Genomic DNA, 25,313 nt, shown 5'->3' on the forward strand with positions numbered 1-25,313 from the left:
CAGATTTTTTAAAAATTCAGATCTGTCTCTTGTTAAAACTGCGCCCAAAAGCTTGTCTGTAATCTATCATCAAGCTATATGTTCTTCTAAAAAGTGGACAACCTTGCAGGCGAGTTCTGCTTCCATTAGGAACTCATTTGACACGCATGCGATTTTACTCTAACTTACTCAATCTATTAATTTTCCCTTTCAAGAGTTATCATGATCAGGCTGTAGAAAGTGTTCCTAAAATGCGGCTTGTGGCCGGGTTTATCGTATCGTACCGATGTTCTTGTATTGACATATGAGAAGACGCTTGAAGGTTTTCTTGAAGGTTGGATGACACAGCGCGTAGCACATTGGGTTGACGGTGCTATTGATATAACAGAGCCAGTATCCAATAGTCCAGGCTGTGTAGGGGACACAGCTTGAACAAATGGTGTAAATGATCACCATGACAAAGTATGGGGTAAAGGTGACGATAAATGCAATGAGTATACTCAGGACGGTTCTAGTCACTTTCTTCTCTCGGGACGCAGTTCCCTTCCTCTTTTCAGCATGTGTTGTGGTCATTGTAATCATCTTATTGTCAGTTCTGATATCTCTGTCATTCCCATTGTTGCTGCTTACACCTGGCACTATTCTGCTTATGCTACCACAGTCGCCATTTGTTTCATATTGGCTACCTACATTTATGGAAGACAGTTTGGGGTTCACCATCCTGAAAGGGTTTGATGGGGCCATACTGGGAACTGGTGATTTATCGAGAAACCGTTTCTCCTCATGGCTCCAACTATCAGCTACTATTTCTCCAGTTATTTTGACATTTTGCTGTTTTACCTCTGACAACCCGTCAGGAGCACCTGATATGCTGTCATCATTTTTCTCCTTTTTATTCGCTTTCATTCGACTTTTGCTGGCACGGGCTATTTGCACGGACAGGATAATTATGATGAACGCAGGGGTATAGAAGCTAGCTACGGAAGTGCCGACGATGGCACCTGGATTTGTGAGGAACTGTACATAACACTCACCCTCACTGACTATCCGCTCCCCTACGATGAATTGCCAGAAGAGAATGATAGGAGCCCAGATGCTAAACGGCAGCACCCAAGCAACAGTGATCATTATCCCTGCAACTTTCACTGTTCTCTTCATGGGGTAGCTCAGAGGCTTTGTCACACACAAATAACGATCAAAGCTGATGATAAGGAGGTTCATCCCAGAGGCAGTACTGACAACATAATCCAGAGCAAGCCATAAATCACATATCACTGAACCCAAAGGCCAGTAGCCAATAACAATGTAAATGGTGTATAGATTCATAGAAAACACACCAATAATAAAATCAGCACAGGCCAAGCTGAAAAGAAAGTAATTGTTAACAGTTTGTAAATGTCTGTTTGCTTTGATAGAAACGATGACCAGAATGTTTCCTATAATTGTCACCAGGCTTAAAGATCCTGTCAGAGTCACAATGAAGAGCATTTCGACCGTTGTGTAAGGTCTCAATCCTTCAATCAAGCTTGTTGAGTTGTTGAGGGATTCATTTGGCATTGATGAGTCTTCCATCATTTTCCCTTACGTGGACAACTGCAGAAAAGAAGAATGATTAGGAAAGAGATGTCTGATGTATTGACGTTAAAAGGCGACTAAGGTGACTAAGTGAAGTTCCACCAAAAACATAAAACGCTATTGGTTCTGAGAAAGTTCAATATCTTTGTCAGATATCTTTCCTCCCACTTGCCTGTATGGGTGCAGCCCCAGCAACACTCAAGAAGCTTGACGCCATCCAGGACGAAGCAGCCGGCTTGATTGGCACCTCATCTACAAACATTCAATCCCTCCACCACCGACAGCAGCAGTGTGTACAATCTGCAAGATGCACTGCAGCAATTCACCAAGGATCCTGAGACAGCACCTTCCTAACCCACGACCACTTCCATCTAGAAGGACAAGGACAGCAGATAAATGGGAACACCACCACCTGCACGTTCCCCTCCAAGCCATTCACCACCCTGACTTGCAAATATATTGCCGTTCCTTCGCAGTCACTGGGTCAAAATCCTGGAATTCCGCCTCCCCCCCCCCCCCCCCTAATGGCATTGTGGGTCAACCCACAGAACATGGACTGCAGCGATTCAAGAAGGTGGCTCATCACCACCTTCTCAAGGGCAACTAGGGATAGGCAATAAATGTTGGCCAGCCAGCAAGGCATGAATGAATTTTTAAAAATGAGCGACTCGGTTTCAATTAGGAATCATCTCATAGATCGGCTGCTGTACAATCAATTGAGAATAATTTGTTAATTCCTTGCTTTGAACCGAATGAACATGACGATGAAAGACATTACAAACATGTCTCTCTGCGTTTTTGGATTCATTCATCCAGCATGACTCGGTGAAACACTCTTGAGAACTTAGATAGTCGGAGTATCAGCTCTGAGCGGAAGAGAGCAATTTGAGCTTGAGTCACTTCATGTCGATGTCATGTATTTCAGAGGAGAAGGTATGGGGTTATATAAACAAAAGCTTACCACCAAATTGTTTCCCTTATCTCAATAAAATTCAAAGTTTATATTTTAAAATTTATTTATTAGTGTCATAAGTATACTGCAATGAAGATACTGTGGAAACCCCCTAGTCGCCACACTCCCGTGTCTGTTTGGGTACCCTGAGGGAGAATTTAGCATGGTCAGTGCACCTAGCCAGCACGTCTTCCAGACTGTGGGTGGAAACTGGAACACCCAGAGGAAACGCACGCAGACACGGGGAGAATGTGCAGACTCCGCACAGACAGTGACCCCAGCTGGGAATTCAACCCAGGTCCCTGGCGTTGTGAGGAAGCAGTGCTAACCACTGTGATAGCGATGTAGCTTACATCTTTTATGAGGACAAATACGAGGATAATTTCCTGATGCTTATAAATGAAGGCAAAAGTAGGAACCATCACAAACTTGAAAATGACAATAATCTTCACTGAAGCCAGTGACATAAAATAATCCATACCCCGTAATGTGTGTGTGAGAGACGTGAATAGCTGTAGAAAGTGAAATATCTGAAAGCAGAGATGCCAGGTTGTGAGCTGGTCAGCGGGAGGTGGATTCTGAACCACCAGCACAAACCAGGTCAACACTTATTTATGTTCTTGCGGAACCGGATTTCGGATTTCTAACCTGTGTTGGAGATTTTAATATTACGAAGAAGGCAGCACGGGAGAGCAATTATCAAATTGAGGATGCGCCATACTTGAGTTCAGAATGAAGCCAATATTGTCTAATAATCAATGCAAATCAAATTAAAACATCATCCAGAACAGAATGAAAGAATTTCACTGAATCAACCTAACTAACATCTGAATCTACTGATTAAAATGATGAGAAGTTTAATGCAGTGGGACATGGGTTATATCATTAATAGACGGATACATAGACTTACCAGGGATGCCGATAGCAGCAAGGACAGGATAGCAGGCCTTCTCTAAGTCAAGGATGAAGAAGGCTATCTTCCACTGGTCCATTCCTGTGGAGCCACTGATCCTGGTTACTGTTGGAGGTGAGGCTCCCACTGACAAGAAGAGATAAAACGCAGCGGAAAGAGGCCTTTATGAATAGAAGGGTGAGACCTCCAGAGACACATATTGGTTCGACAGAGACTGATATTAATTAAGTCACTAAACAAACAGGTTCAGTTAACTCCTTTCAATCCGCCAGTTAGTAGCGCAGCATATCTTTGACCATGTGTGAAATGTGTGCCAGACTCGCAGGTTTAACACACGCCTGCGCCCAAACGCATTCCTCCTTTTCGTCATTGTGTCTCATGAGGGAATGGTTTGATCCGTGGCGCTCAACTCTGCGTTAAACATCTCTCGGGGTGAATCACGAACCCATTCTGTTCTCCCTCCATGTTCTATAGTTGTAAAGTATTGTATTTAATATTGCTAAATTAAATGCATCAGCGTGAGATCTCAGAATCACTATGAATGACACTAAGAGAGAGATGATGTTACACTTTCCATCCGCGATGCAGTGGAAACAGTTTACCGAATGAATAGCTGCATGTGGAGACGCCCAGTGTCACCAACACGATCAGTAAATGCGGATATTTGAAGAGGAAATATATTATCCTTGCCTCTAACCCGAGACTTTCTTTCGCATTCTTCCACAGGACAGAAGCTTTAATTATAATTCATGGCAGAGTGAAATTACATCACAATCACATAATTTATCCCAATCTATTTGCCCTGAAACATCATCCCATAGGCAGCCAATAAGGATACCAACTCCAGGAGTGCCATCCCGTGAAGGATGGACAGGTGAGGTTTGCATCCACTGGAGTTTAGAAAAGCAAGAGGCGACCCGATCATAAGCTTTAAGATGCTGAAGCGAATTGATAAGTTGGATGTGGAGAGGATGTTTCAAGTTGTGGAGAATCTAGAAATAGGGGTCACTGTTTCAAAATAGAAGGACGCTCATGTAACACGGAGATGAGGCTGGTGAATCCCTGGATCTCCGTTCCTCAAAAGGCGGTGGGAGCAATGAATATTGTGAAGGCTGAATGTAATAGATTCTTAATTTAAAAGGGGTGAGAGGTTACCAGGGGAAGTCAAGAATGTGGGGTTCAATTTACAATTAGAGCAACCATGATCTTATTGAATGGCAGCGCAGGCGCCAGTGGCCGCATGCCCTACTCCTGCTCCGAATCTATATGTTCATACGTGAGCCGTGCTTGGACAGGGAGGCTAAACAGAAGGAGGTGTTAGTAATTGTAAGTAAAAAGGGGGAAACGGGAACTAAAGTTTTTGAACTTGACCTTCCTCTGATTAAATTGCAAAATGAGGAAGTACTTAAGAGTTTATAAGTAATATTCAGTTATTTTCGGAGAAACTGTCGAAATGACTCACAAAAGCTGTTGCAGTCACACAAGGAAATCTGTGGGTAGAGGCCAGGGAAGACACTTTGTCAACACATGATGTTGATGTGTGGGGTTATGTCCTAATCAACTCATCCTTTGCTGCTACTCAGTTGTCCTCATTCCGAATTCAGAATACTTCTGTGATTTTGCTTCTTCTGCATTCTCCCCATGTGCACCCCACACTCCCTCTCCAAATCCCAATTATTCCCATTGGTTGAACTGAAGGCGTATATTTGCTGGAGCAGGGCATACAGATTAGTCTCGGACGAGCATGTTAGGCCATTGCAGAATGTATAGGGTAAATCATGACAATGTTTGGCAGATTATCACAGGAGATTACATCCACATTGGTTAAATCCTATAAAATTGGCTCTAGCGCCGAAATAAATTTAACGCAAACTTCAAAATGACGAAAGAGAGGCCAGTCACTGAAATTGGAGTTCACACATTGTAATGGCGCCAAAACCAGATGGACCACAAAGCCTCTCTATGACCACCGCAAAGTGAGAGCAGTAACAAAGGAGTAACTGGTATCCATTTGCACAGTTTGAAGATTCCATTGAAATAGCCAGACAGACAGTACGTATTACCAAAAAAATGACTTACTTTGAGGATACTGGAAACTTTCATTATCGGAACGTACAAAAGAGATATCGGGCGAGATTCCCCAGCCTCCCAGCCGCGTGTTTCACTCACCTGATGAAGGAGCAGCGCTCCAAAAGCTCGTGATTCCAAATAACTCTGTGAGACATCTTACTGTGCCCACCTCAGTCCAACGCCATCATCTCCACATCATTACTATTAATATCGTGAGTGATGTGAAGTAATACTTTGAAATGAATATCCTATTAATAGAACCCCATCTGATGACAGCACTAGTGACCATGGAGCCTGATATTGTTTACATTCACTTAACAAGCCGTTCAGTTGTATCCCTAATTGAAGCAACGTTTCTATATCACCATATAGGTGTCACCAGAAGGGAAGTTAGAAATTTCCAACCCACAACGTAATACTCGAAGCTGCAGAAATGTAACAACGTGCTGTTTCAGAGGTGATGAGGTGCCGTTCCACAGGACAGAATCTTTCAGAATCATTGCATGCAGGACGAATTCTGTATCATGATCACAGTCTTGGTGAGGGTGCATTGGTCCTGGAATGTCATCCAGAAGGCGGCCAATAATGATACCAGCACCAGGAATGCCGTCCCATTGAGGATGGGCTTTGTATTCACTGGAGCTTAGAAGAGTAAGAACAGGTTTAATCCAACCTTTGAGATCTTGCGATGCCTTTACATGATGGATGTGCAGAAGAAGTTTCCTCTTGTGCAAGAATCTAGAACTAGGGATCACTGTTCAAGAATAAGGAATCGCACAATTAAGACAAAGAAAATGGGAATTTCCTTTCTCTCAGAGGGTGGTGAGTCTTTTGAACTCCCTCTCTCAAAAGTCAGTCGAAGCACAATATTTGATTTGATTGTTTCGCAGCAGGGCTAGCTAAACACTTGATGGGCAAGGAGGTGAAAGGTCTTGAAGGTGTAAGGGGCCAATGTGAAGTTGAGGTGACAATCAGGCTCTTGAAGGGTCAAGCGACATTCTCCTGCTCCTCATTTCTACGTTAGTGTCTAGGTATGACAGCTCAGGTGGGTGCAGAGGTGGGGGAAGGGATTGTTCGTGGACATTCACAAATCAGGGAGTCTGCATCGTTGGATGGAATGCAGTCCCACCGGCGCCGCTGGCACCTCTGCAAGGATAGCGCTTGCCTGCTGAAACTGCTGCTATGGTCAGGAATGGAGGATGTGCTGGAGGCATTGCCACACACCAGCTCTCAGGAAACAAACTCTATTGGTCAATTGCCTCAAGGGGGCCTGTTCACTGGAGTGAAGATGTTCGGCGGAGTTCCCAATCAGCCAACAATTGCACCCAGAATTGTTCAAATTGATTGGGAGATCTGGTCTGACACGGCTGTTCAAAATATCTCCAGCCTGACCACCCGGGGAGGTGGACAGGGACCTGTCAGAATCCTGAACTCTCTCATTTCAGAATTTACTCCCAGCTTCGCCTCGCCACCCATACACCCTCAGCCAATCAATCCAAAATTCCCAGCCCAACACCATCTTCCCACTCTCCCAGCCCCGCTGTGTGTAATTGAGGCATATTAATACTGAAGGTATACGAGGATTCAAGGATTCAATACTGAACCCTGCTTTGATGGCTTGGTCATAGAAGACAGAGGGTGGTAGTGGAATGGTCTTTTTCCGGCTGGAGGCCTGTGACTAGTGGTGTACCGCAGGGCTCTGTATTGGGACCTCTGCTGTTTGTGATTTATATAAATGATCTGGAAGAAGGAGTAACTGGGGTGATCAGTAAGTTTGCGGACGACAGAAAACTGGCAGGACTTGCAGATAGTGAGGAACATTGTCAGAGGCTACAGAAGGATATAGATAGGCTGGAAATTTGGGCAAAGAAATGGCAGATGGAGTTCAATCCTGATGAATGCGAAGTGATGCATTTTGGTGGGAATAATGTAGGGAGGAGCTACACGATAAATGGAAGAACCATAAAGGGTGTAGAGACGCAGAGGGACCTGCGTGTGCAAGTCCACAGATCTTTGAAGGTGACGTCACAGGTGGAGAAGGTGGTGAAGAAGGCATATGGCATGCTTGCCTTTATAGGACGGGGCATAGAGTATAAAAGTTGGGGTCTGATGTTGCAGATGTATAGAACGTTGGTTCGGCCGCATTTGGAATACTGCGTCCAGTTCTGGTCGCCACACTACCAGAAGGACGTGGAGGCTTTGGAGAGAGTACAGAGGAGGTTTAGCAGGATGTTGCCTGGGATGGAGGGGCTTGGTTCTGAGGAGAGATTGGGGAAACTGGGGTTGTTCTCCTTGGAAAGACGGAGGATGAGGGGAGACTTAATAGAGGTGTATAAAATTATGAAAGGCATAGATAGGGTGAACGGTGGGAAGCTTTTCCCCGGGTCGGTGGTGACGTTCACGAGGGGTCATAGGTTCAAGGTGAAGGGGGGGAGGTTTAACACAGATATCAGAAGACATATTTTACACAGAGGGTCGTGGGGGCCTGGAATGTGTTGCCGGGCAAGGTGGTGGAGGCGGACACACTGGGAACGTTTAAGACTTATCTAGACAGCTATATGAACGGAGTGGGAATGGAGGGATACAAAAGAGTGGTCTAGTTTGGACCAGGGAGCGGCGCGGGCTAATTGTTCTTTGTTTCTCGTTTCAAGGCTTCATTCTATGATCATCTTGCTGGTGCCAGTACAGAGCGAGACTGCGGATAGTTGGGAACCTGTCTCGGGGGCAGGGAATTCATATGGTGTTCGTGGAAGTGGAAATGAATAGGGTTGGGAAGCATTTTCCGATCAGGGCCAGTGTGATCTCCTGGACTCGTTTCGATCGCCTCAGGGGGTCGGAGAGGAATTTCCCAGATTTTTTTCCCCCATATTGGCCCTGGGGTTTTCACTCTGGGTTTTCGCCTCTCCCTGGAGATCACATGGTCTGGAATGGGTGGGTGGGGGTGAGTTAATAGGTTGTGATGGTGAGTTAATAAGTTGTGATGAACAAAGCATCGTAGCTGTGAGGGACAGCTCGGTGGATAGGATATTAGTATGTAGATAGGCTGGAAAATTGGGCGGGGATCCTGGATTCAGGATTCAATCCTGGACCGGGGAGCGGCGCGGGCTTGGAAGGCCGAAGGGCCTGTTCCTGTGCTGTATTGTTCTTTGTTCTTTGTTCTTTGTTTGTTCTTTGTTCTACTTGACAACAATTCTGTTGGAGGGTGCTAGGATGCAATACTGGAATAAACTTGTGAGCTTTGTACTCAAATGATCACTTGCCATTCTCTTCGATCCGGCCTTCAGAGTTTGAACAGATCACTCCGCCAAACCATTCGAAGCCGGATGAAACAGCGAGTCAAGTGCCATATCCTGTTCTTATGAGGGCATCTTTCAGCGTCAAGAGGTGTCCGTTGTGATCCTCCTCATCCGAGCAGATCAACAAGTTCCATCCCACCATCAGACTCACCGTGGACTATTCTCCGGAATCAGTTGCATTCTTGGACACACGCATCTCCATTAAGGACGGTCACCTCAGCACCTCACTGTACCGCAAGCCCACGGATAACCTCATGATGCTCCACTTCCCCAGCTTCCACCCTAAACAGTTAAAGAAGCCATCTGCTGCGGACAAGCCCTCCGTATACACAGGATCTGCTCGGATGAGGAGGATCACAACAGACACCTCCAGGCGCTGAAAGATGGCCTCATAGGAACAGGATATGGCGCTCGACTCATCAGTACTTCCCCAGAGCAGAGAAGAGCAGAGAAGCTATGGCATCTCCTCCGGAGCCTTCAACATGTCATTGATGAAGACGAACATCTCGCCAAGGCCATCCCCACACCCCCACTTCTTTCCTTCAAACAACCGCACAACCTCAAACAGACCATTGTCCGCAGCATACTACCCAGCCTTCAGGAGTACAGTGACCACGACACCACACAACCCACCCACAGCAACCTCTGCAAGATGTGCCAGATCATCGACACAGATGCCATTATCTCACGTGAGAACACCATCCACCAGGTACACGGTACATACTCTCGCAACTCGACCAACGTTGTCTACCTGATACGCTGCAGGAAAGGATGTCCCAAGGCATGGTACATTGGGGAAACAATGCAGACGCTATGACAACGGATGAATGAACACCGCTCGACAATCACCAGGCAAGAGTGTTCTCTTCCTGTTGGGGAACACTTCAGCGGTCACGGCCATTCGGCCTCTCATCTTCGCATAAGCGTTCTCCAAGGCGGCCTTCGCGACACACGACAACGCAGAGTCGCTGAGCAGAAACTGATAGCCAAGTTCTGCACACATGAGAATGGCCTCAACCTTGATCTTGGGTTCATGTCACACTATCTGTAACCCCCACAGCTTGCCTGGACTTGCAGAATCTCACTGGCTGTCCTGTCTGGAGACAATACACATCTCTTTAACCTGTGCCGAATGCTCTCTCCACTCACATTGTTTGTACCTCTCAGACTTGATTATCTGTAAAGACTGCATTCCAATCATTATTCTGTAAATTGAGTTTGTGTCTCTGTATGCCCTGTTTGTGAGCATTTCTCCACTCCACCTGACGAAGGGGCAGAGCTCCGAAAGCTAGTGGCATTTGCTACCAAATAAACCTGTTGGACTTTAACCTGGTGTTGTTAAACTTCTTACTGTGTTTACCCCAGTCCAACGCCAGCATCTCCACATCATCAAAAATGGCCCCAGTCAACTGAGGTTTGACATTTGCCTCGTGTATTTTTGGATCCATTCTGTATTATTTGGTGTTTGTGCTCTTGTCACCACACAGCCTGGATGCTCTTGTTGTATAACATCCATTGATTGCATTTCAGTTGGTCTTTCTACCGCTCTACGTGCGGTCAATATTTGAGATCAAAAATGATTTGAACTCCTGGAATGGGCAATTTCTCTGTCACACCAATATTTGCCTCCCCAATTTTCAAATTAAGTTTCAAATTGAATCTGTTGAGTAACTGAACATTCCCCTGCAATAACTCTTCTGGACAACAGATGGCACTGTCCTATAACATCTGTGATTGACTGCCAACCCTACCTCTCAAAATGTCGACAGATTGTTTCTTTTCCTGAAAAACAAGAGTTATACAAATTCCCCTCAGATATGAAAGTTTTCAACATCTATGTAGCCTGTCCGCCGAATTTTCCGGAGTAGATTAATCTCTTTATCCATCTCTCTAGCTAATTCGAATTGTTCCCTCTGTACCTGTATGAATGTATGAATACTCTTTGTTTGTCCCTCACTTGAGACATAGAGTCCAAAGCACATTTATTTAATTAACTCTTGAGTTTTTTTCATGTGCGATCTGTGTCCCGTTTAACTTCCAGTAATTCAATAATCTTGTTGCAATGATAACATATCACGGTCTTCCCTCTACCTTTGCTTTAGAACATTTCACTGCAACCGGGCTCCTATTTAACTTCAAACAATTCACAGCTCCTATGTCAAACTTGTTGCAATGACAGCATTTTACCTTTTTCCGTTCACCTTTGCTTTAGAATTTTTCAGTGCAATCAGGATCCCATTTTACTTCCAGCAATTCGACCTCATATATGCAAACTTGTTGCAATTATAACATATTACTTTTGTTTTCTTTCACTTTTGCATTAAACATTTTCTTCTTTAGTCGAGTCTGCCCCTTATAACGAGCACTTTTCTCATCACTAGGTCGCTTTCATCTTCACTGTATTTAATTGTTCCAATGTGATCTTTCTGTGGCACTCTGCTGCTTTGTACCTCATGGAATCAAAAAAATTTGTTGCATTCACCATACCTGCCCTGTGTTATACTGAGTTCCACATTCAACCATTCCCTGATTAAATATATTTCTCCTGATTTCTGTTTTGGGCTCATTAGCGATTGTACTGATTGTCTTTCATTTTAGAGACCCCACGAACTGGAACATCTTCTCTATGTCGTCTATAACACAATCGAATTTACGGCCTCAGACTTCCCTTTACGAAAGAAAAGATGCCCAACCGGTCCCTTCCTCCCAGCTAGTCATAATCAGACATATGCTGATATAGTCTTTGTAAAATATGTTCCACCATCTTGAATTCCTCAACATCGTTTTGTACTATGGAGATCAACACGATAGGTATAATATTAACAATGTTCTGTAAAAAGTATAATTTGACCTCTGATATTCGATATTATTCGAATCCTCTGGATATTAATGACTCTCCATAATTTGCAACTGTAATGACCTTGTTATTTTTTACTCAGTGTCTCCAATGCAGAGGACACCAAGTTGTGAGCAGTGAAAGCAGTGACTGAATTGGAAGACCTACCAGTAAACCGCTGCTTCAGGAAGGATTGCTTGGGACTGCAGACAATGGGAAGGAAAGTGCGAAAGGGCAGGTTTGTACTTGGTAGGCTTGTATAGGATGCTTTCGGGGAATGAACAGTGGATGTTAAATAAGATGGAAGATAAGGACATGTGATTCAAATGACAGTGCACTGAAAGCACTTACCTTTCCCGAAAAGCTATTTTCACCCTCACTTTAGCTGTTACATTGCGCTATCTCTGTGAGACAGGTGAAATTCAGCGGATGCCAGTTGGTTTGATTTGATCTGATTTGATTTATTCTTGTCACATGTATTAGTATACAGTGAAAAGTATTGTCTCTTACGCGCGAGACAAACAAAGCATGCCGTTTATAGAGAAGGAAACGGAAGAGTGCAGAATGTAGTCTTCTAGTCATAGCTAGCGTTCAGAGGAATATCATCTTAATATAAGGTAGGTCCATTCAACTGTCTGATAGCAGCAGGGAAGAAGCTGTTCTTGAGCTGGTTAGTACTTTTGCATCGTTTTCACGATTGAAAAAGGTGGAAGAGAGTATGTCCGGGTTACGTGGGGTCCTTAATTATGCTGGCTGCTTTTCCAAGGCAGTGGGAAACGTAGACGGAGTTAATGGATGGGAGGCTGGTTTGGGTGATGGACTGGGCTTCGTTCATGACCTTTCTAGTTTCCTGCTGTTTTGGAACGAGCAGCAGCCATGCCAATCGGCGATCCAACCAGAAAGGATGCTCCCTATGGTGCATTTGTAAAACTTGGTGAGGGTGGAAGCGGGCATGCCGAATTTCCTTAGCCTCCTGAGTCTAATTGCCTTCTTAGTGTGGGTCAGGGGTTCAGCTCTCATTGTCTGTCTCTGCTCAACTCGAAAGTAGATCGGTTTAAGTTGGACATGGGCTGTTAAGGCTATTTTGTAAAATATTAGCTGACTTCAATCCAGCGATAGCAGAGAATGTTTGATCAATAAGTTCTTTGTCTTATAGTTAATTTACCGGCAATTGTGATCCTGAATCAAGGAAAATGTAGCCTCTCCGCTTGCACGACTTGCTACCTGGTGGGCATAGAACATGGAACATAGAAAAGCTACAGCACAAACAGGCCCTTCGGCCCACAAGTTGTGCCGAACAATTTCCTTACCTTCTCGGTTCATCTATAACCCTCGATCTTACTAACCTCCATGAACCTATCCAAAAGTCTCTTAAAAGACTCTATCGAATCCGCTTCCACCACTACTACCGGCAGCCGATTCCATGCACCCACCACCCTCTGAGTGAAAAACGTACCCCTAACATATCCTCTATACCTGCTCCCCAGCACCCTAAACCCGTGGCCTCTCGTGACAACCATTTCAGCCCTGGGTAAAAGCCTCTGAGAATCCACTTTCTCAATACCTCTCAACATCTTGTGCACCTCTATCAGATCACCTCTCATCCTTCGCCTCTCCAAGGAGAATAGACCTAGCTCTCTCAACCTATCCTCATAAGGCAGACCACTTAATCCCGGCAACAGCCTCGTAAATCTCCACTGAACCCGTTCTATGGCTTCCACATCCTTTCTGTAATGAGGCGACCAGAACTGGGCACAGTACTCTAGGTAGGGTCTGACCAGGGTCCTATACAGCTGCAGCATTATCTCCCGATTTCTAAACTCAATTCCTCTATTGATGAAGGCCAGTATTTCATACGCCTTCTTAACCACAGTCTCTACCTGCGACGCCGCTTTGAGCGTCCTATGAACCCGGACCCCAAGATCCCTCTGTTCTTCCACACTGCCAAGCGTCTTACCCTTAATATTATATTCTTCCATCCTGCCAAAGTGAACCACCACACACTTATCTGGGTTGAAGTCCATCTGCCACTTCTCCGCGCAGTCTTGCATGGCAGCAGCTGATTTACTGGGCATTATTGTCGATGTCATACTCTCCCGAATCAGTTTTTATTCTTTCCCGGAATCGTTTCTGGAAATTACCCCAGTGTGTAGTGTTCACACTGTCCTGCTTTTTGCAGCAACGGACTGCTCTGTGTGGTTCACTGTCACTTTCTCTTTTGATCGGTTTTTGTCCTTACCTTGCCAGAAGTTGGAAATGAAATATTGCACCAAGAAAACTGCAGCTGCGATAGCAACAAGTGACTTTTTTCTCTATTCAACACCGTCCCCCTTTACTTGCGATTTGAACGTAGAGAAGTAGTTCATAATGTCTCCTGGTTCTGTAATGAAAAGTTAAGCTTTTATACAGATCCAGGATGGGTGGCATTTAACTGGTTTGTAACTATTTAAACCCCACTGATCCCATATGCAGTAATTCTGTTGCTCAGCATTCTGACAGTCAGATACATTTTAGTAAATAGTCAAGTCCGTCAAAGACTGAGGGCTCAGAGCAAAAGAGATGATCGTAGAGACCCAGAGATGGAGAGCAGAAGGAAGTCTGTATTTTAAATTTCACCATATCTGGCAGCTTCATAATTCTGTGGATTTTACATGTTATACACTTCATATATTATAACGTTGCAGGAAAGGAATCCCAGGTATCATGAAAATTCTTCATACAGCTTTGATGAAGTCAGTGTATTGCTGTTGGAATTGAGCTGCTGCACAAACACATTTATTTACAGGCTGACTCAGTCCAAGTTCAGACAGGAGCTCACAATCATGGTGAAGTATTCAATTACACCATTACTTCAATTAATTAATAAATTAACAACTTAGAAAAGAGCTAATGAATGAAGGAAGGCAAGCATAGACAGGTTCTAGTGTTTCTAATCCATGAATTACTGTTTTATCTTCATATTTCCTTCAGTTGAATGACACCAGAAACAGGCAGAGATAGAGAAAAGATAGATGTAAAGAAATCTGAACATGGTACCAGAAGATGAAGTTAGAAGAGTTATTCCCATGGACTCAGAGAAAATATCATTAATTTTTAACACAAAAATTTTAAAAAGGTTGTGTTAAGGTCCCAGACTAGAACTCCAAGGTATATCATGAAATCAGATGAGAGGCCAACATTTTTTGTCATAAGTGTGAGGATAGGATGCGTCTCTCCAGGAGTAATTCCGCTGACAAATTAAAATGTTTTATCGTAAAACCAACTTTATTTGATAACACAGTTTTGATTATGACTAACAAAGGAAACAGCTTTATTATTACAAACTGAACAACAGTTAAAAATAAATGGAAACAACTCAAATTTCTAGCTTACAAGTGTTCCATTCTGAAAAAGCAACATTCTCTTATAGACTTACAAGTCCACTTGAAATAGAGCTAGCAACCATAAATATGCTTGCTATAAGGTGTGTTTGCAGGTTCAAAGATGTCAGAGAGAGAAAATGAGATTCAGAGCAGTTTGCAGATATCTGTCTTCAAACCAACTCCACATAGAACATAAAAGATATTTCTTTTTTCCTGTTACCGACATAGCTACTCCTATTAACAATATCATCACATGAACCTGTATGCCTAAACCCACATTCCATTGCTTTAATCAAGACCATAAGGGAAAATTTCATCTCTCTAAATGCACACTACTATTGGTTAAAATAGATAATTATCCTCTTCTCCCAGCAACTCCCTGAGCTGCATGCCCCAGACAAACGGGTTACATAATAGGAATTGCCTGCTATCATTCAGATACAAGTTAGAGTGTAGTCCTCTTCACAACAACGTGACTCCATCGATATCGTGTATCTACAATCAAAAAACAATGAGACAATGTCAATTATTGTACAATTGGCTCGAAAAGTGGAAAATGCAGGCAGTGATAATGAAAACCACAAACAAATTGAAAAGCTGCAGGGTCCGAGTCATATTTTCTCACAGAAGGCCAGCCTATGACGAACAGAACAAATGGCCAACATGAACATTAACTAGTCCCCATTTTCCTGGGACAGGTTCAGCCATGAATTCACGGAATTAAAAAAATGACATACAATGATGATCAGTCGCCTTTTCACCAAACATGGAAGGTTAGTAGGGGTGCCCTCATTAGCAGAAAAGAAACACATCTCTCTTTAACAATAACCATACGGTCCCTATATTTATTGTAAATATACGGGGACAAGAAATTTGACGAAGAGAGTGAATTTCACTCGGGGATTAAGATAACATTGCTTCAATATGAGATTGGTTTTCGCTATCTCCATCACAATTATAACTTAATCTTGCATAAGGCTATGTTTTTCTGACTTTTCTTAGATTTTTATGATGTATTGATTGACGTTTACCACTTAGAAATTGGACTCGATGTTGAGTTCCTCAATACAATGCTGTACACTTTAAACTGCCCACTTTCTCTCATTTTCTGTCAATAATGAAGAACGCAACTCTACTCTCCCTTCAATGCTGGAGCACATTACAGAGGAGCTCTCACCGAAACACTGACAACATCCTAGAAAATTACAAGCTGGTTATTAGTTATTGATTTGAAAAAGGCTACCCTGGGGAAGGTAATAATCTCGACTGGCCTTAGTTTGCCATTCAGGGGGAGACTTCGCAATTCTGCACAATTATTTGAGCATCAATGAGAGCTGAATTTCTCTGCCTGAGGGTTGAAAGTGTTTCACTTGGAGTTATTCCCAATTAACTCCAAACGGGGCTCGGGATGCACTGTACGGCAAGTTGTGTAATCACTCCTGTGACACAGAGGGGAAACATTTGTGTAGCGGACATGGTTCTGTTTTTGGACTGGCGTTCTAACATTTGCTTTCAGGGCAGTACCAGCAATTTGTAGCATTTTGCTTGTGCTCTGCTGTGAAAAGTTAGTTCAGCCATTTAACGGAGAAAGACATCTGCAACTTCCAGAGTCACTGCCTTCTCGGTAGGTAGGCAGGCAGAGCTGAATTGGTAGAGGCTTATATTTTGTGTAGATACTACAGAAGAATATCAGGCGATACAAATCGAATATTTTGAGCTCGCCTTATACTCCTCACGAGATACTTCTCATTTACTCAGTCCCATCTCACGTTTTTAGCGTATGTTTTAATTTAATTTTCTCTCATGAACTTGCCTTCTTTCTCATAAAAATATGTATTTACTCATTCAAAGGATGTGGACGTTGCCCACACCAGCATTTATTGCCCATCCCTAACTTCCTTTGAGAAGGTGGTGGCGAGCTGCCTTGGGCCATACCATGTCGAAGCAGAAGAAGGCCATTCGGTCCATCGTGTCTGCTCTATCATTCAGTGAGATCATTACTGATCTGATGTGATATACTCACCTCCACTTTCTCACCCTTATCCTATAACCGTTGATTCCATAATTAATTAAAACTCTGTCTGGAGCTTACTTAATGACGCAACCTTTACAGCCCTCTGTATACATATTTGCTGCCCCCAAATTCCTCCTCTGGGTTCACGGTAAACACTCATGAAACTCAACCAATGTTGTCTAACTCATATGCTGCAAGAAAGGATGTCCCAAGGTGTGATACATCAGCGAGACCATACAGATGCTAGCAGATGAAGGACACTGTGCAACAAACACCAGAGGGTGTGTTTCCTTCCAATCGGGGAACGTTTCAGCAGTCACGGGCATTCAGCCTCCGATCTTCGATAAGCATTTTCCAAGGCGGCCTTCAAGACAGACGACAACAAAGAATAACCGAGCAGAAACTGATAGCCAAGTTCCAAATATGGCAGGATGACGGCAACCAAGATTTTGGGTTCATGTCACACTACAAGTAACCCCCACCATTCAACCCAGGCTTGCAAACTCCTAATAACTGTCCTGGCTTGAGACAATTCACACCTCTTAACCTATAATTATCCCTCTCTCCACTCGCACTGTCTGCATATTGAAAGACTTGATTACCTATAAAGACGACATTCCAACCATTCTTCACATTCCAATCTGTAATTATCTTGCAATTGTATCTTTGCCTATATATATTGTGTATGTGAACCTACCTCCCCATCACCAGATGAAGGCGCAGCGCTCTGAACGCTCGTGATACCGAATAAACCAGTTGGACTTTAACCTGGTGTTGTGAGACTTCTCACTGTGCTTACACCAGTCCAACGCTGGCATCTCCACATCTTCATTATTTTAATCAATTTTCTCTTTTAGATATGTATTAATCTTATCACAAACTCCAGTGCTGTTCTAAATCTTTGGAAAATAGACCTTGACTACCTACAGCTGAGCGCCCAGGTTCACACCATCAGCTCACAGGCCACAAGGCTGTAAAAGAGGAATACATTTGGCCACAGGGGTGGGTGTTTCTGTTTGCCCTTGGAGCCTGGAATACATTTCAAACATTGTCAAATAAATGCGCTGCCACTAAGTTTCGGATTGGAAAGAGTTAACTGAACGTGTTTGTTTAGTGCCTATGATTAATATTATTCTCCGTGGAACCTGAGTCTCTGGAGGTCTCGCCCTTCTATTCATAAAGGCCTGCTGCCGATGTGTTTTATCTCTTCGTGTCAGGCGGAGCTTCACCTCCAACAGTAACCAGGATCAGTGGCTCCACAGGAATGGACCAGTGGAAGATAACCTTCTTCATCCTTAAGTTAGAACAGATTTTCTATCCTCTCCTTGCTGCCATTGGCATTCCTGGTAAGTCCCAATATCTAGCTATTAATCCTATAATCCATCTTCCACTGCATTAATCTTCTCATCCTGTTTATCAGTAGGTTCAGCTCTGAGGTGGATTCAGTGAAATTCTTGCGTTCTGCTCTTGATGTTATCATTTGATTTGTTTTTGTTATTACACAATATTCGCTTCGTTCTGAACTTAAAGAATGGCGCATCCTTCACTTTCAACATATCCCTCACCTACTGTCTGCTTCTTAATATTAAAAGATTATCCGCATCTCTCGTACAGATATGAAATCCGAAATCAGATTCTGCTAGAACATAAATAAATGTTGACATGGTTTGTGCTGATGGCTCAGAATCCACCTCCCGCAGTCCAGCTCACAATCTGACATCTCTGCTTTCAGATGTTTCACTTTCTGCAGCTATTTTGAATATGCTGGAAGAAAAGATCAGCAGGACTGGTAGCATTTGTGGAGAGATAAAATAGAGTTAACTTTTTATGTTGGTTTGACCTCCCTTCTGAGATCGAGTGATGTGGACTTGAAACAGTAACTCTGTTCTCTTTCTGCACAGATGCTGCCAGACCTGCTGAGATTATACAGATTTCAGCATCCGCAGTGATTTTTTTAATCATTTCTGGATGCTTTTTTGATTGAAGAAGGATTGAAATGTCTGCAAAAAGTAAGTTGATGGTTAGCACTGATTTCCAAAGGACTCCTGTCCAATCATTGTTTAGATATTATTGAATTATCTGTTGCTTGCTATCTGTGGGCGAATATCTCAGTAAACCTCATGGAGAAATTTCCATCAGGTTGCTCTGCCCTTTACTGTAAATAGTTCATGTCAACTTTCATATTTGCTGCAACACTCAATTACTTTCACCAGAACAAGGAAAGGGTCAGATCTGCAGCAACTTTTATCTGGCCTTCACAAACTGTTGATCTTCGTGTGCTATTGCAATCCAAATGTGAAATTCATTTTAATGATTGCTTTCATTCAACGATAGTCGCTACCTCCAGCACTTGTACAGTTCACTGTGTGTTTCGGGTTGGCATGCTTCCATCAGTGAGGGATGATGCAAATGCAGCATCTGAACATTGACGAGGGTCACATCAGATCGCTTGCTGCGCCTTTTCTGATGGTGAGCATGTTGATTCCAGAAAGGCAAAGTCTGCCTCAGTTGCCACCCATGAGGTTGCCTCTCGCCATTGTTGCGGGTGATCTTCTACAAGAACATGACTTCATGGTGGTAAAACACTGCTCATCGCTGATGTTATCATTTCCATCGATCGCCAGCCAGGAATTTTCACTAGTCGTTATTCATGTTAAGGGTTTTCAGGTCTTCTTGTCAGCATCCCTGAATATGAGAGTTGGCCGCCCTCTATTGTCTAGGCATGGGATACCGCCCGGATCGTAGGTCCTCAGTAATGCGGTCATTGTCCGTCCATTGCAAGCAGGAATGTCAATGGGCCTCATTTGCTTGAATGTCGCTAGCATTTCCGAGAAAGGGCAGCGTTACTGATCAATTTGACTCCCCGCCCACCCACCCCATGTGAAACCAGTGTCGTAGACAAATGCCTTTATTCTTGGTAGGTGCAAGTTGCCGAGACTCATTGTCAAACAGCAATGTCCTGAGGACACAACCTATCCTTTTGAGTCCCTTGGTGCTACAAGTTGATCTGGTAATTATTCATGTCGACTGTGTAATTTAGTCAAAAAGTTGCCTTCTGCCTTTTCAATGCATGAACTGAGCTCATTGTGCAGAGGCAGGGTACCTGTCGTCAAAGATGCCAAATGCCAGAATTTGCTGACCGTTTCCACTAGAGTACTCTTAAGTCACATTCACAGACTGAGATACAGCATCTTGGCCAAGGAATACTGTTTTCCTGACTGTATTTATGAAGGACAAGGTGCCCAGAGCATGGAATAGAATTCCCATGTGCACTTGGAGCAGATCGTCTGCACGTGCAGCAATTTCCTCAGCGTGAGCCGCATCCAGCAGTTCTGTAATCAGGACAGGTCACACTTTTGTTCAGCTTTTATTCTTGATATGTTCAGGTTTTTCCCAATTGGTCCTGTGTGGATGTGTTCTCCTTTCACAAACGTAGGAAAACGTAAGTCAGTAGGAGCGTGAAACGGAACAGAATAGAACCAATTCAACATACAGAGTCATAGAGGTTTACAGTATGGAAACAGGCCCTTCGGCCCAACTTGTCCATGCCGCTCCTTTTGTTAACCACTAAGCTGGTCCCAGTTCCCCGCGTTTAGCCCACATTCCCCTATATCCAACTTACCTATGTAATTGTCTAAATGCTTTTTAAAAGACAACATTGTACCCGCCTCTACTACTACCACTGGCAGCTTGTTCCAGAAACTCACCACCCTCTGCGTGAACAAATTGCCCCTCTAGACCCTTTTGTATCTCCCCTCTCACAATAAATCTATGCCCTCTAGTTTTAGACTCCTCTCCGTTTGGACACATATATTGACTGTCTAGCTGATCTATGCCCCCTTATTATTTTACAGACCTCTATAAGATCATATAGACCTCTATAAGATCAGTTGCTAACATATTACTAAAGAGAATATAAATATTTCCATATGTTAGGAAATACTCAGTGAAACTTGTGACTGTGCTCCCAACCTGATGGAAAATGTCCTTTTTATATCTCCTCCTCACAGTTAACGTAGTGACAATTGTGATCCTCTTCCGGGGGAGGTGTGGGCTGTCCAATTGTGTGACCCGCTACCTGGTGGCCATGGCAACAGCAAATCTACTGGTTCTTATAATTATTACCGATCTGATGATGAGGCACATTCCGTTTGTTGATCAGCAAGAATTACTTTTTGTGTACTCCATCCCAAATTGCAATATCCACGGTGCCCTGCTTTATGCAGCCACAGACTGTTCTGTCTGGTTTACCGTCACTTTCATCTTTGATCGATTTATGGCCATTTGTTGCCAGAAGCTGAGAAGGAAATATTGCACAAAGAAAACTGCAGCTGTGGCTCTGGGAACGGTGACTTTACTGAGCGGGTTGAAGGAGATCACGTGGTACTTTATATTTTCAGATAGTTATCGGCTGTGGAATGGCCCTTGGTTTGGTTATGTGCCAAGAAACATTTTGGACTCACCAGTCTGGTCAACATTTATGCTTCTCCACTACGTTATCACTCCAGTTGTCTCATTTGTTTTTATTCTGCTGCTCAATGTTTTCACTCTCAGATATGTTTTCTTGGCCAGTAGAGCCTGTAGGAGACTCCGGGGTCACCGCACTGGCGAGAGTCCCAGCATGCCACTGGTGGAGAGTCAAAGAAAATCTATTATTTTACTGTTTTTTGTTTCTGCAGATTGCATCCTCTTATGGTCAATGTGTGCAGCATATTACACATGGCCTGGAACGTGGTTCAGAGGCTATAAATCTGGATTTTTGCCGACATTTATTGGCGAAATAGCATTCATGCTGCAGCTCCTGAGTTGCTGTACAAAGCCTTCTATTTATGCTGTTACTCAAACTGAGTTCAGAGAGCAGTTGGTGAATGTGGTCAAATATCCATTTACTCAACTTGTTAAATTGATTAAATGATGAAAAGAACTGAAGAATTTCCAAGATCATTGTCCAATTCATTTCAAGTGCAATCAACTTTCGCGGGGGGAATTGGATGGGCATCTGGTGTTATGGTTGGGAAGATTGCAACAGATTTTAGAAGGATATTGTTAAATTTGCAGAGTGGCAAATAATGGGAGAATGAAATCTGACATAAAGAAATGTGCAGTGGAACACGTTGTTAGAGAAATAGCGAGCTCACGTTACTTGGAAATGTCAAGTCTGCGTAGGATTGATGCAGAAATTGATGTTTTGCTCCAAATACTTCAATCACTCAAATATACACTAGCCTCGTGCTTGTCTTGCCATAAAAAATGGCAAGGCAAGCATGAGGGTTTATTTGTAGAGGGATGGATTTGAAAAGTAGGGAAACTATTTTCAATCTGCAACAAGCTTTGTTTAGACCATACGTATAGTGTACTCCTACGTATACTGCATTCCTACATTTGCCTTCAAATTTCTGCTTTAAATGTTATCCTCATATATACACTCAGCACAATTCTCATACAAGTTTAAAATTAAATGCCTATCGAATTTAGAGAAATTAAAATTTGTTTTAAGCCTTTATTCATAAAACCCCATAAATTTCTGCATTTAAACACATGACTTCGACATGAAGTGACTCAAGTACAGATTGTTCTCTCTCTCACAGGTGAAATGCAGAACATTTAAGGTTTCAAAGATGTTCAATCGAGTTATTCTGGATCAATGAAGCTATGAACCTTGAGAGATATATTTGAAACGTCGCTCATCATCATCTGTGTTTAGTAATTAGGGATGAATTCATAACTAAATGTCCAATGGGCAACATTTGAGATGATTGCTAATTGACACCGAGACCTTCCTGCTAAAGGTATTGAAGTTTGTAAGAACAGATAGTTTTTATCTGTTTGTATTTGTTGGTTGAAAGTCAATGAGTTGCCAGTTCATTATGCACTCTGATACATCAGAAATGATTCCTAATTTTTTTCTTTTATTTCCTGCACTTTTGCCTTATCAGTGCTAACTACGCATCAGAAGAGAATGATGGCAAACTCAACGGAAGTCAACGCATCTCTCAACAACCCAACAGGATTGTTTGATGGTGAAAGAGCGAGTTCTTATAAAACGTTTGAAGTGGTCCTCATTGTGACTGTGACAGTTGCTTTAAGCTTGGTGACAATTATTGGAAACATTTTGGTCATCGTTTCTATCAAAGTAAACAGAAATTTACAAACTATTAACAATTACTTTCTTTTCAGTTTAGCCTGCGCTGATTTGATCATTGGCATGTTCTCTATGAACCTGTACTCAACTTACATTGTAATGGGCTACTGGCCATTGGGCCCAGTGGTATGTGACTTATGGCTCGCTCTGGATTATTTTGTCAGCAACGTCTCTTGCGCGAACCTTCTAGTCATCAGCTTTGACCGCTACTTCTGTGTGACCAGGCCCCTGAGCTACCCCGTGAAGAGAACAGCGAAGGTGGCAGGGATGATGATCGCAGCAATTTGGGTGGTGCCGTTTATCATCTGGGTTCCTCCCATTCTCTTCTGGCAGTTCATCGTAGGGGAGCGGACAGTTAGTGAGGGCGAGTGTTATTTACAGTTCCTCTCAAATCCAGCCATCATCTTTGGCACTGCGGTAGCTACCTTCTATATCCCTACGCTCATTATAATTATTCTCTCTGTGGAAATAGCTCGTGCCAGCAAAAGTCGAATGAAAGAGAATAAAAAGGTGCCAGGATGCAGCAAGGGGAGCATTTCACCCTCTCTAGTGAAAGGCAACACAATGGAGCAGAACCAAAACAACACATCAGATGGTCCTATTTTATTGTCACATGACAAACAGCAAAATGTCAAAATAACTGGAGAAATATTAACTGATAATGGTGGCCAGGCGGCGACGCAGCTTCCCAGTAAATCACCTTGCCCGAGTGTGGTCCCATCAAACCGTTTAAGAATGGACAATCGCAAGCTCTCTTCCATAAAAGCTATTGGTAAATTTGAAAAGGGTGCCGATAGTGCCACCACAATCGGCACAGTGCCAGATGTCATTAGCAAGAATGGGAATGATAGGGAAATTAGCGCAGAGAAGATCATTACGATTACCAGCACAGCTGCTGAGAAGAGGAAGGGAGCCATGTCCCGAGAGAAGAAGGTGACTCGGACTGTCCTGGCTCTTCTCCTGGCATTCATCATCACCTTGAGCCCATACTTTGTCATGGCGCTCATTTACACCGTTCGTCCAAGCAGTGTCCCCGACACAGTCTGGACTATCGGATACTGGCTCTGTTATATCAACAGCACCGTCAACCCCGCTTGCTACGCGCTCTGTAATCCGACCTTCAAGAAAATCTTCAAACACCTTCTCATGTGTCAACACAAGAACATTGGCTCCATAAGATAAACACGCCGAATTTTATGAACACTTTATACATCATGGTGATGGCGACTCTCTGAATAGACGTTTAAAATGCATGAACTTAATGTTTTCATTGTATCAGAATAAGATTCAGGTCGATGGGATGGTGGTAGTGGTGGTCGTAGGGGGAACAACAGTGGTCATGCCGTTGGCTGGGAAATCTCGTGCAGCTAATTGAATTCTATTACTTTACAAGTAATGAGCAATGTTGGCTGGGCCAGGCGGATAGGAATGTTTTTAACTCGAAACTGCCCTCAGAAACATCATAGCAAACCATTCATTTGAAGGGCAATTGTCGATGGGCAACAAATTGTGGTGGTGCCACCCCATGAAGGAATGAAGCAGATATCTATTGTATGTAATGTCGGAAACACCATTCAATTATTTCCAATGAGTTTGCAATTATAAATGAAGGATGTGCTGATTCTTAAAAATTACTAATGAGTGAGCAGGAAAATTAATTCTCCCAAAATTAAGGGCCATAAGACATAGCATCGGCATGACTGATGCGAAATGTTCTCCTTTACAATCCAATAACAATATAAATGAAGTGATGTAGCCGCTCCTGAGTCATATGTGGACAGGGCGAGGGTGAGAATGGTTAGATTAGATGTCCAGGATATGGAGTGGATTAATGCAAACAGAACAAGTTTTGATTTGCCCTCCCAGCGGAAGCACGCTCCGAGTCTGTCCCCACAAGCAATACAGCAGAAAGAATCTCGTATTTAACCGTGGTTTGGAGAATGTTAGCCAAAGACATGCATTTGGTAAGAGAACTGAAGAAGATTCAACTGCTTCAAATCACGCAATCCACACGGTGCTTCCTGAGTGGAAATCTCCGTTGGGCTCGGGCGGTATCTTACGGTCTCGCCTTAGCGAAGCCGTAAAATCCTGCCTATACGTGTGTGTCCCCCCCCCCCGCCCCCCCACTCCCCCCTCCGCCCCCCGCTCCGCCGCCCGCGAAAATTCTAGTGGCG

General features: G+C 43.4%; 2 protein-coding genes across 2 annotated transcripts; one reads left to right on the plus strand and one right to left on the minus strand.

Moving 5' to 3' along the window:
* Positions 1 to 249: 249 nt before the first annotated feature.
* On the minus strand, positions 250 to 1,554 carry LOC144497680 (muscarinic acetylcholine receptor M2-like). The gene has a single exon (XM_078219121.1). The coding sequence runs from the start codon at positions 1,552 to 1,554 to the stop codon at positions 250 to 252; it is 1,305 nt and encodes a 434-aa protein (XP_078075247.1).
* A 21,402-nt stretch (positions 1,555 to 22,956) lies between these two features.
* LOC144497848 (muscarinic acetylcholine receptor M2-like) lies at positions 22,957 to 24,321 on the plus strand. The gene has a single exon (XM_078219289.1). It carries the CDS (start codon positions 22,957 to 22,959, stop codon positions 24,319 to 24,321), a length of 1,365 nt encoding a protein of 454 aa, XP_078075415.1.
* Positions 24,322 to 25,313: the final 992 nt, after the last annotated feature.

This window comes from Mustelus asterias, chromosome 8 (genome assembly GCF_964213995.1).
Source record: "Mustelus asterias chromosome 8, sMusAst1.hap1.1, whole genome shotgun sequence".
In the NCBI taxonomy this organism is placed as follows: Eukaryota; Metazoa; Chordata; class Chondrichthyes; order Carcharhiniformes; family Triakidae; genus Mustelus; species Mustelus asterias.